At 30.5% G+C, this 15,981-nt stretch overlaps 2 protein-coding genes across 2 annotated transcripts in view; one reads left to right on the top strand and one right to left on the bottom strand.

Annotated features, from left to right (window-relative positions):
* Top3beta (DNA topoisomerase 3-beta) overlaps positions 1 to 712 on the bottom strand; it is a 34,762-nt gene extending 34,050 nt beyond the window's left edge. Inside the window, exon 1 of the mRNA XM_043052662.3 lies at positions 128 to 712. Within this exon, the coding sequence (XP_042908596.2) occupies positions 128 to 361 (234 nt within the window). The 5' untranslated portion in view covers positions 362 to 712. The remainder of the gene's footprint in view (positions 1 to 127) is intronic.
* A 5,843-nt stretch (positions 713 to 6,555) lies between these two features.
* LOC147803052 (uncharacterized) lies at positions 6,556 to 8,637 on the top strand. Its single transcript, XM_087153190.1, has one exon. It carries the CDS (start codon positions 6,815 to 6,817, stop codon positions 8,495 to 8,497), a length of 1,683 nt encoding a protein of 560 aa, XP_087009316.1. The 5' UTR covers positions 6,556 to 6,814; the 3' UTR covers positions 8,498 to 8,637.
* The last annotated feature ends 7,344 nt before the right edge of the window (positions 8,638 to 15,981 follow it).

Consider the following 15,981-nt stretch of genomic DNA (forward strand, 5'->3'; position numbering starts at 1 on the left):
TTGTGGTAATAGGATATTGCTACCCCAGAAACGGATAAGTATCCAAGTAGCTCAAGGTAAGACATAAAAAAAGCAAAAATGTACAGGCATGCAAGATTTTTTTTTTAAAACTTTAAAATCTTCTTACTGGGTCAACTCGATCCCAGTTATTATATTTCGATATAAAATCAGTACTCATAACATGGCCACACACAGATGTCATTTTAAATTTTACTTGTTGATTATTAAAAACTCCGTCATACTCATACACAGCACAAGCCGAACTCAAACCTTTTCGCTGTTTAAAATGTCCATTTGACAGGATTTGTGCAATTGACTGAGCAAGGGACGGTTTTTCTGCAACCATTAGAACTTGCTTCATCTTGGCAAAGTATTAGAAAACCTAAGAGTCTATTTTCATAACTAAAATGCGTCTTGTATCAAAATTGATAAATTAAAAGTTTTGAAGGCGATAATGTTGACAAACACTCTACTAGACTAGACGTACACACGCCGGCATGATTGATTGATTAATTGATGAGTGAGTAAAGCTTGATTTTCAATTCTATGGTATCTACTTGTTACGATTCATCCTAACTTTCTAGCAACCTTTAAGGACTATTCTTGTTGCTAGCGCTTCAGATCAACGTAAAGAGCTGTTCGACGATCGAAATGGGCTACAGAGGTGATGCAAAACAGAACTTTCTTCACCAGTAGCGTCCCGCAGTTGACTGATCGTTAAGACACGGTTTCCAGCAGATCACCGAAGTCAAGCATCACTGGCTGCAGTCAGTGTGAGGGTGGGTGATCACTGGGATCAGTCTGCGTAGGGACCGAGGATGTGCTTTATTGGTTCTCGTTAAACTGTTCTACCGTAAAGTGCCCGACTTCGTGTGCAGATCATTGGCCTACTGAAGCAGGGGTGCCATTCACTCTGCAGAGGATCGAAATTGTGACGCCATGTCCTAGGATCATCCTCAGGGATGTTTCCCAGACCGTCGCCAATAGCCCATTCTGAAGCTCTAGTGCGACGTAAATGAACTACAACAACTTCAGCAGTAGCGTGTGGATATTCAAAGAAAAAGGAAGAACATTATTTTCAAATATATTAAAAACTTTTAAGTTAGGAAACTATAGGGAACTGAAAACTCCATTAAGCATACTTCTAAAAGAAAGTGCTGTGGAAATTTTAGAAAATTTTTTTAACAATTAAATGCGAAAAATATTATGGAAAAGGAAAATAACGTAGTACATTCCCATACAACTGATGAGAAGAGGGGGAGAGGGAAAGGTCAAGAGATGAAACTGGTCTTCTCCACAGATAGCGTATTCGAGCGTGTGCGTGTTCGTGCGCGTGTGTGTCGATTGTGGTATCAAACATCAGTGCTTAGATGCGTTCATCTGATTATCTAGGTAATGTCATAATCAGGGACTAATATAGGGGATAAGGACACTTAACTTTCCCGGGGGGGGGGGGGTTAGAAAAGCAACACGCTTTTGACAGACCGGTTTTACGCACAAAAAGTGGCGTTCGCGTCGTCGTAGGGATTGTTTTCTGACATCCCCGCCGTACCTTTGCATTGCGCGTAATCAGTGTTGATCATTAAAAAGCAATTTAATTTAAATTCTAAAACTTTTTCATTTCCGTAAACCAGTATATTATTTTGTATATTGCTTAAAGATGTCTATTCATTACTCATAATTTATTTGTTTGTTTATTGAAGCTTTAAAAGCAGAGATCATTCAGATTACGAGCAATTATATACTATAGTTTCGGTTTTGTTTAGTTTTGGTTTTCAGAACTTAGATTAATTAAAACCGAAGGAAGGATATTTACTTATCCAACCATAGTTATTAGTTTGAAGCGTCTGGTTCTATTATAACTGAAGTATAGATGCTTATATTAGCATTTTTTTATATTTAAAAATATGATTTAACAGAAGGAGTTCGAAACTAAAATCCTTTGAATTTTATAAGTTTACTATTATTGTTTTAAAATCGTAATAATTAAAAATGCACATCAATGACACATTTTTTTTTAAAGCCATGCAACCGTAAATTTGTTAAATTTTCGATGAGAATTAAATATAAAAATCTTTTTCATGAAAATAATTATTCGTACTATTTATTATGAGCTCGATTGTATTATCTATTAATTTCCGATCTTTATTAATGCCTTTGCACAAATAATTATTCAAATTATTATAATATACATATATATATATATATATATATATATATATATATATATATATATATATATATATATATATATATATATATATATATATATATATATATATATATATATATATATATATATATATATATATATATATATCAGTATCAAAATCTCCCAATTCATTACTTAATGTCCGCGTAAGACTATGTGCCTTGCTAATTAATTGCCCACAATCAAATGCTCTTCATTTTGTTTTGATTTACAAGGAATATAGATAAAATAATTCATAATTTATGTAAATATTTAAACATTGCTGCCTTTATGAATGTTTGTTTTTAAGAAAACAATCATATTTTGCGTTACACGTAAAGGGAAACCACGAAAATATCTTTCAGATTGCTTGACGCTTAAAGAGTTCCAGCGAAATGCTCAGTAATCGTAATGAATTTTTTTTATATAATAAATAATTTTTTTAGCGTCTTTGACAGACAGTCAATTATTTCGGTGAATATAGCGAGATGCTCTTCATATTTTTTGTAATTTTAAACTCATTCCAAAAATCAAAGTAACGTGCAATTTAAATATCGGCGTAAAACAATGTTTATAAAAGTTATAAAAATAATTTATTTTAACCAAGATTAAGTTGAAATTAAAGTAATAAAATTTTGCGTTACACGCAAAGGAAAACCTAGAAAATGTTTTTCAGATTGCTTGGCGGTAATAGGATTTCAACTAAATGTTCATCTTTATCTCAATGAAATTATTTTTTTATAAGCAGCCATTTTTTATTATTAATCAGGCCTAGCCGTTGTGGTTCAGAAGATCAGGAGTCTCCTTGAAGTCAGGCTAACCGTGGGATGTTTTCCTCAAAATGTAACGTAAATGCGGGATAGTTCCATCAAGAAGTCCAATATGGAGGCAAATTTCTCTCAATACTTTATAAAGGACTCTCCCTGTCTTTTGGATATAATTTAAAATTGAATTTACGGAGTTAAACATGAGTAGGCGTAAGCACATAATTAGGTCGGCTGTTCGACGACGGTTATAAAATTATGAAATAGATAAGGTATCAACTTGCTGAATATAAACGAAAAGCTCTTCTTTTTAACTCAACCAGTAAAACAAAATAAGCCACAATTTAAGTATCGAATTACAATTATATACTTATGAAAGTTATAAAAATAACCTATTTTAAATAAAATTAAATTATCAAATTTTGAGTTACATGCTAAAGAAAACTACAAATGCGTTTTTCAGATTGTTTTTATCGGTAATAGGTATTCCAGCTGAATGTTCATTATCTAAAAGAAGTTATTTTTAAATAATCAATAATTTTTTTTCTTCCCATCCTTGATAGATGGCTTAACATCTTTGAGAATATAAGGAAACGTCCTTATTATTTTTAATTCAACCCAGAAATCAAAATTACTCATAAGTTACTTGGAGTACAATCATAATCATTAAAGTTATGAAAATACTTATTTCAATTAAGACTAAATAGAAATAATCAAATTTTGCGTTACATGCAAGGAAAAACCGCAAAAAAGTCTTTTAGATTGCTGAACGGTAATAGGATTCTAGCTAAATGTTCATTATCGCAATGAATTCTTTTTTCAACAATTAATTTTTTTTATCATCCTTGAGAGACTAATTGTCATATTAGTTGATGTTGTGAAACACTTTTTACTTTTAACACGACCCAGAAATCAAAGTACCTTGCAATTTAAATATCAGAGTAAAATCATGTTTATAAAAGCTTTTGTAGTAACCTATATATTATTTAAAATTAAATTAAAATTTAGACAAATCAAATGTTGCGTTAAATGCAAAGGAAAACCACGAAAAAGTCTTTTAGATAACTGAACAATAATAACATTACAGCTGTATGTTCATTATCGCAATGAATTATTTTTTTAACCATTAATTTTTTTATCATCCTTGACAGACAATTTGTCATCTTAGTGGATGTTGTGAAATACTTTTCTTATATTTTTAACTTTTAACACGACCCAGATATCAAAGTACATTGTTATTGAAATAGAGGAGTAAAATCGTACTTTGAAAAACTTTTTGAATGAAAATAATTAGAATTTCCATTACACACAAATGAAAACCAAGAAAACGCTTTACTAGCAAACTAATTGTACGCTAACAGGCTAGCTTGGAATGTTTACTAAAATGTTCTTTATTTTATTTATTTATTTATTTTTTGTAAGTACATAAATTGTGTGTTTTATTTTATTTCAAATATTTGAATTTCAGAATGATATAAAGAACTAAATTTTAAAAACATATTAGTTTTTTTTTTTTTTTTTTTTTTTTTTTTTTTTAATTTTAAAATTTACGAATTATAAATCTTTAAAAAAATCTGGAAAAAAAAGTGTCATAAAATTTGCGAATTTCAGATTTTTCTGGCAAAGAGACTGAATGTTATCAATTATTATTAATCATTACAACTTATAAAAATCAAATAAAAAAAAGAACAAATTATGTACAGCTGCAATAAACAAGCACCGCAGTTCACTAGAGGGCGTGGATATAGAGTACAAACTAGTTACTAGACCAGTGATGTCAACGTTCACCGTGACGTCCGTTTGGTCGAGTGATTGATCTTTCTGCCTTTATATCTATGGTCATAATAGTCAGTTCACAGATAAATAAAAATCAAGTTTAGCTTTGTAAGAGAACTGGGTGGTCACGAGAATAATGCCATGGATTGGCAGGTCACAGATTTATCCCCTGTAAGTCCTAGACGATTACCCTAGAGATAAAAAATAAGCAAAATACAAGTGCTTTATAGAAAAAGGATCATAATTTTATGAAGGGAAATTAACATTGTTGTTGCTGTTAATTTACGTCGCACTAGAGCTGCACAATGGGCTATTGGTGACGGTCTGGGAAACAACCCGGAGGATGATCCGAAGACATGCCATCACAATTTTGATCCTCTGCGGAGGGGATGGCACCTCCGCTTCGGTAGCCCGACGACCTGCGCGCGAAGTCGAGCACTTTACGGTAGCACAGTTTAACGAGGACCAATACCGCACACCCTCGGTCCCTACGCAGACTGGTCCAAGTGGTCACCCACCCGCACACTGACCGCAGCCAGTGATGCTTGACTTCGGTGATCTGCTGGGAACCGTGTCTTAACGATCAGTCCACTGCGGGACGGAAATTAACATCATTTCTTAGAGTTTATAGGCAAATAGCCTTTCTCCTCTTTCCATTTCAAAAAAAAAGAAAGAAAAAAAAAGGAGGGGGAGGTTTCAGTTTTGTTTTTAGTGAACATATTTTTTTTTTATTTGGAGATCTCCAAAACTAGAAAAGAGGTTCAACGGATTCTGTTACTTACCACTGTTTGAAGAAGGAAGAAACCATTTCGCTCACTTCAGTTCGCGCGCAGGTCGTCGGGCTACCGAAGCGGGGGTGCCATCCCTTCCGCAGAGGATCAAAATTGTGATGGCATGTCTTCGGATCATCCTCCGGGATGTTTCCCAGACCGTCGCCAATAGCCCATTGTGCAGCTCTAGTGCGACGTAAAGTAACAACAACAACAACGCTCACTTCAGAATATTTTTTTTTTTTTACATTCGAAACAAAGATGAGGCTTAGATGAAGCGTAAGTTTTTTTGTTTTGACTGCAAGCTCGGTTAATAGCTTACTTAGCTTCATCACAAAGTGAAAATTTGACTAGTTGTCCACTCAAATCTCTGAACATAAAACTGTCTTCTATCTCTAAAATGTTCCGATTTAATTACCAGTTGTATACAAGCTTCTTAACCCGTAAACTCTGGGTGTTTATTGTGATGTACTGCTATAATTTGTAAAACCTTTTCTATTACTTATTTACATGTGTTTATAAATCGTAATTTGTAATGAGTACACAAGCTTGCATATGTATGTGTAATAAACAAGTAAATGAATAACGCAATGGTCGTGAGTTCGAATCGTACCGTAATTTTGAATGTATCTCTGTAATGTTCTCTCTTTATTTTTACTGCCCGTTCTTCAAAAACCAAGGGTTCATAAGCTGTCCTTGAAATGAGCTTTCTAGCCTGCACGTAAGTGTGGGGCAATAAAATAAATAAATAAGGATTTTTCTTTCAGGTGTTTGGGGCCTCCCCATTCGAGTGGTATCACCCGTCAAACGCTGTGTGAAGCGTGGAGGTAGCAGATTTGAATCCCACTGTTACCCTGGATGTATCTGTGCGCTGCCTTTCTCTGCATTGTGCTATCGGTCTTTTTACTTGCCAAGGGCTTATAAACCTTAATTGAGTACACAAGTCTGCAAATATAGGTGTTTAAACAGTTTGGGGCCTTCCTGACTGAGCGGTATCGCCCGCCAAATGCTCTGTTAAGCGTGGAGGTGGCGGGTTCGAATCCCACCGTAAGCCTGGATGTATTCTTTGTGATGTCCTTCTCTGCATTGTGCAATCTGTCTTTCTACTTGATAAAGGTTTATAAGCCCTAATTGAGCACACAAGCCTGCAAATGTATGTGGAATCAATAATAAATATAAAAAAATTAAAAGTTTGCTTACGTCAAAGTAGTTTAATTAAAATTTTTGCGGTCTCAAAACTAAAATTTTAAATTGATTAAGTATGTTTTTTTAGAATTAAGAAAGCAAGAAGTCAGCAAGACGTGAAATCAAGTATGGAAAGATATGATATTAATAAAGAAAACAAATTTGCCACATACCGAAATAAGAAAGAAAGTTTTGTCGTGGAAAGAACATCTAATCAAGGTACGGAATTGTATAGTTTCTCTTCTTTGAAAAGTGTTAGATCTGAGCAAATAATTGACTCTGATTACAGACACATTATGAATAATAGTAGTATAGGTGTTTCAACATCTTTCGAAAACTTTTCATCTCATTATATAAGTTCAAACATACGTGCAATACCTTTTAAGCTCCCTGAAGAACAGTGTATCGCATCAGTAGTCCCAAAGATTGATTCTGTATATAAGCCTAATGAAGCATCAAAAATTGATTTTAAAATAAAGCCCATTAAACCGATACCTATTTTAGATTTGAGAAAAAGACGAGTTGATTTAAACTCGCCAATTCTGGATTTGAGAAAAAGACCAGTCGAAACAAACACGCCAATTTTTGATTTGAGAAAAAAATCAAATAAAACAGAACTAGAAACTACGGATTTTTCAAAAAAGGAAGTCAAAAAGGTAAAATCAGATTTTGATTTTCCAAACGACTCAGGAAATGATGAATGCCAGATTTTGGATTTGTCAATAAAACGTGTTGAAATAACTAAAACAGAATTTACTTTAACAAAAAATCCAAGCAATGTAAACCATCGAAATCTTGATTTAGCGGGAAAACAACCGGAAATTGCTAAACCAGAATTTGATTTACAAAAAGTGTGTGTCGAGTTTCCTGTTTCTGCACTTCATATTGATGAAACAGTAAGTCCAATTTCAAATGAAAAGATTGTGGATCTCAGTTCTCAAAATATTGAAACTGAAGCTAAAAAAAGTACATATGAACAAGACCTGCCAAAACTTGATTATTACCCAGAATCACCGCTTGATTTTCCCGTTCCCACACTCCATGATGATGAAAAAATGAGTTCCATTTCAAAAGAAAAAAATGCGGATCTCAATTATCAAGGACTGGAAAGTAATGATGAAGAAGGATCAAATGAAGAAGACTTGCCAGAACTTGATTATTATCCAGAAACATCGCTTGATTCTCCTGTTCTTACATTCCATAATGATGAAAGAGTAAGTCCCATTTCAAAAGAAAAACTGGTGGATTTCAAATCTCAGGGTATTGAAGTAAAAGGTGGAGAAGGGTCCAACGAAGGCTTGCCAGAACTTGATATAACAGAAGCTCCTGTCAATTTTCCCGTTTCTAAACTACACATTGATGAAACAATAAATCTCATTTCAAAAGAAAAAATTATAAGTCTCAACTCTACAGGCATTGAAGTTAAAGATGGAGATGGATCATGCGAAGTCTTGTCAGAACTGGATATCACAGAAGCACCAATTGATTTTCCACTTCCAAGACTTCATTTTGATGAAAACATAAATTCCATTACAGAAGAAAAAATAGCGTCTCTCAAATCTGAAGGTGTTGTGATTAGAAATGGAGAATGGTTAGTAGAAGAAGAAGCTTTACTTAGAAGGAATTACAGGGATTTTCTGAAACAATATCGCATTCACGATAGTCGTCTATTATTTAGACGCAATTTAAAAACATATATACAAAGCAATAAATTTTTGAAAGCAAAGCATTTTTATGCTAGATTGGGGAAAGATATCAATGAAAGAACGCTTAAAAGTATATATTATAAAGCTCGAAGCATGTTTTTATGAATTAATACATAGTGATGTAGCAGTATTTACAATTTACTTTCAAAACAAATACGTTAATAACTGATGTTTAAATGGACATATTAATAGAATTCTTATATTGTTCCGAAACTTAAATCCGAAATAAAAAATATTGTAAGAAAGGGTTTGAAAATTTAATTTCGTACAAACTTTTTAGATTTTTGACTTCTACATGTAATAATGTGGATTTCAAAAGTATATTTCTTGAATTTTGTTATTTATTGAATGAACTTTAAGTCCTTTTTAACCTGGTGTTAATAGTAAAGGTATTTTAATGTCTTGTACGCTGCAACACACATGTGTGAATCAAAATAATGGTAAAACAAATGGAGGGTTAATCCTTCTGATGAAAATAAAATTAAGGAAAGTTATTTTAATGTGTTTCTCCACATGGTGTTCCGTATGGGTCAACCTTAATATATATTTTTGAATATTTGTCATAAATGAAGTATCTATCAGGGTCGCAACTTTATTTGGAAGCAAGGAAAAAATAATTTTATGAAATCTAACGAAGCACTCACTGCAGAGTGACGTGGAGTTGAAAATACCCAAACCCGTTTGATTGCTAGGGGAAACAGAGAGAAGTAGAAAGGCAATTATTTGAAAAGACTTATGAGCTTAATGAGGCAATCAGCCTTATTTTAGTATTCTCAGTCGTGGTTTGTTAGATTTCGATGACGTTTATTTTCTTCTTCTTTCAAATAATAATTTATACACTTTTTAACTTCATTTTGATAAGGATTCCAAAAATATATATTTATAGAGATGATTACGAAACACTCAGTATTGATTTTTTTGTCCATTTCAATGTGTTATATAATAACACTATAGGGGCGAAGATTAATCTAAAAAGTGTATTTTAGTTTTTTTTATCTATCGATGTTTTTGTTTTGTTTCTCTAAAGTTAAAGTTTTTAATCTCTGTCCCCCCTTTTTTTTGCAGATTTTGATAGTTTGTACAATTGAGAACGCTGTCCTAAAAATAGAAGTAGAGACACGTACAAATGAAAAAATACTTAGTTTTATTACTTTATATCGCGTATCGATGAAATAAGTATTTAAAAAATTTTAACGTTTTCCCAAAAAACGTTTTTTTTTCCCCTTCATTTATTTAGAGGTTTCGCAGCTTACTTAAAGAAGTCCAAAAGATTTCAAATAAACTAATGTAATTCATTAAAAATTGGACTTCCATTTTACGTTTATAGTTTTTGAGTTAGATTCTAAACTTAACAGTTGATTTTTTCATGTATTACTTCTTGTTGCGGCGGCTCAGAGCAAAAAGCCACGTGTCCTCTACGGTCAAAAATAAAGAATAATTTCAATAAAGAATAGAAAATCTTCAAACTTTATATATTTTTATAAATTTATCATTGTAAAATAAAATTTTATAGAAGTTAAAAGGCGACCTATTACTATCAGCTCTTTTTTTTTTTTTGAAGGAAAAAAAAAAGATTCTAAAAATAAATTCTCCTTCCAATTTTTAGTCACGCTACGCCTATGGGTGTAAGGAAAGTTTTTGGTATGTTTCTTATTTGAATATTAATTGTATTTAAATGAATAATCCCAAGAAACTGAAGAGGAAAGATAAACTTGGTAAAAGAGAAACTTTATTCGCTTCGAAAACTATTGAGATGGAAAAAGTCGACTAGGTTCGAGTGCTTGAAAACATTGCACTCATTCTCAAGACTCAACAAATGTGAATGCAAATGAATTTGTGGCTACGGTCAGTGTGCGGGTGGGTGACCACTTGGATCAGTCTGCGTAGGAACCGAGGGTGTGCGGTATTGGTCCTCGTTAAACTGTTCTACCGTAAAGTGCTCCACTTCGCGTGCAGGTCGTTGGGCTACCGAAGCAGGGGTGCCATCCCCTCAGCAGAGGACATAAATTGTGATGGCATGTCTTCGGATCATCCTCAGGAATGTTTCCGTCGCCAATAGCAATCGCCAATGTAATGACCGTCGCCAATAGCCCATTGTGCAGCTCTAGTGCGACGTAAATGAACAACAACAACGGCAAATGAATTTGAGAAACAAAAAATAAAATTTTCTTTTTTCTTTCTTACTAGATGCCACGAGCGAATTTTTTTTTTTTTTAAATTCAGACCTCTATTAATTATTCTTTCAGGGTGGGTAGCCAAATCTTTTAACACAAAACAAGCACCTTATAATTACTTTTTAAGCACTATATACATTATCAAAATGCAAAAAATTTTCAAAGACTTTACATGATATTAATAAAATAACTAGTTTCTGATAAAGAACTCTTTTCTTCTTTATATTAGCCATTGTAAAATGATCAAGAGATTTTTCGGTTCGATATCAGAGGGCCGAAAATGAAACCTGAAATTAAGAATATCTTGCAAAATGCAGCAGAGTTGCACATGAGAGGGCAATAATCTCACCGAACCCAGCTCAGTATATGCACATGCAGACTAGCAAGTATTAATAATAAGCTATGAACCAACGGTAAGCCGTAATAGATTGCGGTTGAATAAATTGTGAATAACGTTGAATAGAACAATGTAAAAACCACGTTTTTGCATAATACGTGGCGAAAATCGACATTGTTAAAGAAAAAAAAAAAACAACTCATTTTCGAAAAGAGAAAATTAAGCACTTTTTAAAAACTCACAATGAAAAAAGCACCTTTAAGGGCTTTCAAAAAACGAAAATAAGCACCTTTAAGCACTTTTTAAAAATGATACGCACCATATCTTATCTACTTTTTCCCCCTTGAAACACTGAAAGAGACGTCATTTCAATGCTATCGTCAACACCCCCATACTCATAATTCTTGGACTTAGCGTACGGACGCATTGCCGCCAAGAATTTGTGAGAAATGCCATCTGAACTTTATTTTCAACCAAAAAAAAGTAAATGCCAAAAACTAGATTTTTCGTTTTTTTCTGCAAAAAACATATTAGAAAAAAAAATTTAGTCGCAAAAAATAAAAACAACCGCCAATTTTTCCAGAAAAAAATCCGGACTAAATAGCCAAGGAACGTTGGCATTCTTTGGCTACCGACATTCAGAGCACTCGAAATACGTCGATTTTTCTTCCTAATGACTTTTGAAGCTGATGAAGTTTTTCTATGATCAAGTATAATAATTGTATAATAGTATTAGAAATTTCTCCTCAATACTTTGAGGTGCCTCTTAGATTATCAAGTAGGTCACTTGTTTCATTTATGGAAACGGGAATATTTTACACCATTATGTTTTATTTATGCTAAGTTTTTGTTATGCTTTGTTTCCATGTTTCTTTATGTTTTGCTATTTTATTTGACAGGGCAATTTTTTTCAACTATAGTGTTTACGTGCAATATCCTGCCAAATTGCACATAAACACAGTTACTGCAAAAAATTGCCAAGATGTACTACAAAGAATATTTAACTAATTTTGGGCTTGAATGTCACACTTTTATATCACACCATAAGTACAGAAAATAATTAACACAAGAAAATAATAAATATGAGAAAAAGTAAATTGATAAATAATGAAAAATAATAAATAATTCATAATAAATAATTAATAACTATTAGGTAAATTAATAATGGGCTTTCGTTTAAAAAAAACATACCATTTATATAAAATAAACATTCATATCTTGTAAAAATTAACACCAAAGAAAGTACAGCAAATCATAGAAGATGTCAAGTTTAAATTTATTTAAGACATTACAAAAATTACAAATTTTAAATTGAATCACTTGATATGTTTAATAAGGCAGTAAATTGAATGAGCTTAGAATATGTATACAAATGACAAATGGGATTTTTCTTTCATTAGGAAGGAAGTAGAAGAAAAAATACTTCATCAGCTAGAAAAATTTACATATACACAATTTAAATTGCATTCTAAAAAACAGTATAAGAATTGAAAATTTCTCAAATTAAATTGCAGACATATATTGCACAAATATAGAGTGATCTCAATTAGTCAATAAAAGTTTATAAGCAGTAAAAAATTTACAGAGCACTTTCATCGCAGCGTTTTACTGAAAAACAGATGAGCAGTTAGCAAGTTTTATAAAAATTAAAATTTTTTTTTTGCAGGCACATTTTAAAAGAATAAGCAAATCCGCTATAAAAATGCACATTTAAAATAAAAGAAAAATCTAGCTAATTTGTTTTTAAAGCAGCAATATAGTGTTAATAACAATTTCGGTTTCTCAGTAGCACAGTTGATAATTTTTGCCACACGTTAATATTTGAAGGGGATACAGATTTAAACTGCTCCAGTTATATATAAAAATTTTTTTTTTTTTTTTATTTATTTTTGATTTGCAGAAAAAAAATATTACAGGCAACGTAATCAGTCTGATTGCAACTTACTCTAGTTAAACCATATAAGTAATTTTTATTAAAAGCTACATTTTCTTTTATAATATTTATAGTCTTAATTAGTTAATTGGTAACATGCTACAATTGTGATTCTTGTGCAATTGCTTTATTATTTTATGCACCTCATTTAATTGATAATATGATTATTTACAAATTATCACATTTTTAATTAAAAAGGGATAATTTGTAAATTTTAATAATTTGCATAAATCATCCATTTAACAAACACTTTTTAAAATGACTACATGCCAAATTTCTAGTAGGAAAAAAAAATGAAATATAAATTAAAAAATTTTTCATTTGAAGTATATTTAATTTCATATTTCAAAGATTTGCTATATACAAAGCAAGTTAAAGCAAAGGAATCCATCTAATAATGAATTTTAGATTCTACATATCAGATATATTAATGATAAAAACTTTATGGGAGACATGGTTGTGGAAAATTATGCTTATAGCTATAGCAGGAAATTGATGAGAATAAACGAAATAAACAAGAAATTGGGAAAAAAGAAATTCCTTTTCTGTATATGCAAAAGTAATTTTTACTGAAAAAAAAAAAAAAAAACAGGAAAAGGATTTAAAACTCCCTTATTGTATCGATCTGCAATTTTATTCTTCTTTTATTTTATTATCCAAACAGTAATATTTTGAATTTTTTTTTTTTGTATACTCTGCAACTTAAGAAAAAGACCAGAATAGTTCAGTTCTTAAATGCATGTTGATGTAACATTCAAAATAATTTCTATACACAAATGGTGTATATGAAAAGTAGTAAAATCAAAATTACATTATATTTGCCATAAAAGAGTTATTATGTGCGTCATAAAAGAATTTGTTTTAGATGAATAGTTGCTACTTTGGGTGGAAATAAAGAAATTAATTTCAAAATACTTCAGAAAACTGTCAAGAGTAAATAAAAAAAAATTGGATGTAAACCAGGGGTCTTCATAGAAAAGATAGTCTTACTTGCAGGAAAACACAGGAAACAAAACTAGTAAAAAAAAGCAATTGGCAAATGCTGGTAAAATGAAAAAAAAAAAAAAAAAATCTGTGCTGTGTCTTAAAATTCTGAACAGTTAATACATGTCAAATACAGATGGACCAGCAAAAAGTATTCCATTTCTTTTTAAACACGGAATAAAGAATTCAAATGAAATAAAGTTATGTACTGTGACCTAAATTTTGGATCAGTAAATACATCTCAAATATAGATGAATCAACATTAAGTTTTCAAAAAAAAAAAAGAAGTAAAATGGTAAGTTTATATCATTAACTCATTAACATAAAATTTTTTAAGGTAAATTTGCAGTATTAACTATTTAGCAAGGAGAATAAAATTTTTAAATATAATTTTTTTTTAAAAATAAAATTACGTCATCTGTTCAAACAAAAATTAATCATGTATATTCAACACATAACCGAAATTTAAAAGTCTACTTGGCATAAAATTGATGCATGTTTTGAGGCAAACTGTAAAATGTAACTGTGAGCCACAAAAACTAATTTTGATGCAAGTCGTCAAAGAGAAAACGGTCTTTTTTGAAACTGCAGTGAGTTCTGATACATGTTTTTTTTTAAATGAAGTTATGTGTTGTAATCTAAATTTCTGACCATACCATTGCAGATCAAATGCAGATATAAGAGTATAAAATATTCAATTCAGCAAGAAAAACTAGATTGGAAATCACATAAACAATAACATTATTAAAAAAAACAAACACTCATCTACCTGATAACATTGACTAGTTTAACAATGGCTGTAATAAAATATACAATCAAATAAAATAATAGTATAATTCATTTTTACTTATTGAAAACTAATTTGTAGATTGTTTTTTACGATATTACCAGTAATTTAAATGTTTGGAAAATGAATACATGTAATTTGGACAATTTAAAGACATTGTTTTAATATATAATTTAATTATTTAAACTCTAATAACAATATCACATATAAAATTAACTTAAATTGTCACATAAGATTCTCCATTATGTACATTATTACTGTACACATTTTTGAATACATTTTTTTAAAGAAATAAGTTTCATTTCAGTGATATGTTTAGCTGATTTTACATATTTACAGTATAGATAAATAATTTCTGCATACTGAACTACTGATTTTTTTCTTTTTTTTTCTTAAATTTTATTTTATTGCCAAACAAACAATGTAGAAGATATGAGAATAAAGTCTATCTACTGGATGACAATACGCAGATCTACTGTTCAGAATAACAATAAAATCAGCAATATATTGTTTTCAGATCTAAGTATCTTTTTAATAAGAAAATAATCAAAGCAAAGTGACTAAATTTTAAACTATAAAAATAATTAATTACAAAATTTTTAAAAAAAAGCTACATTATATTAGGAAAAAAATATTTTACTGATTCGAAAAACTTTTGTATTAATCTATGATTAAATAGTGCAGTATTAGCCATTTAAACTTGCAGCTGGAATTTTCGCAAAATGATATTGTAATATGTATTAAATTATGAAAAACAATTAAAAATTTATTGAAGTCTTAAGACAATTGAGGGAATAAAAAGGAAAGAACTAATTAGCCTTTTAAAAAATATAATTTAAAAAATATAATTTAATTATACCTTTCTAATAAATTATTGCAATAAAAAACTAACCTTCTCTCGAGCTGTAACTTTCAACAAACAAATATTAATAACTAATTAATTTATTATTGAACGTCAATACTGCATTTAGTTTTTTTTTTTCACTTTCAATTACAAATTAATTATTAAAATGGCAATACTACATTTCAACATTTATCAAACTTAATAAACAAAATAACAACAAACATGATCACTGACAAACAGATAACAACTAAAGAGATATTACAGCACATCATTTAGTACAGCACAAATCACAGCATGATGAAACTATTCCTAAGATTAAAAACTAAAATACAATTCAGAATTTGTTGCTGAAAGTTAAGCATGCAAATAAAAGAAAAAGAATGCAATTCAAAATTTGTGTAAGCATTCACATATATTTATACTGTGAATTACGTCGTTAAATATGTAAATATATCTGTGAACATTTTTAATAAAAATACATTTGCCTTCACATTTAAAAAACAAAATATTCAGTATAGTTATTATACTGT

The sequence above is a fragment of the Parasteatoda tepidariorum genome, chromosome 10, assembly GCF_982258835.1.
Source record: "Parasteatoda tepidariorum strain Cologne lab strain chromosome 10, Ptep-v5.0, whole genome shotgun sequence".
Classification (NCBI taxonomy): Eukaryota; Metazoa; Arthropoda; class Arachnida; order Araneae; family Theridiidae; genus Parasteatoda; species Parasteatoda tepidariorum.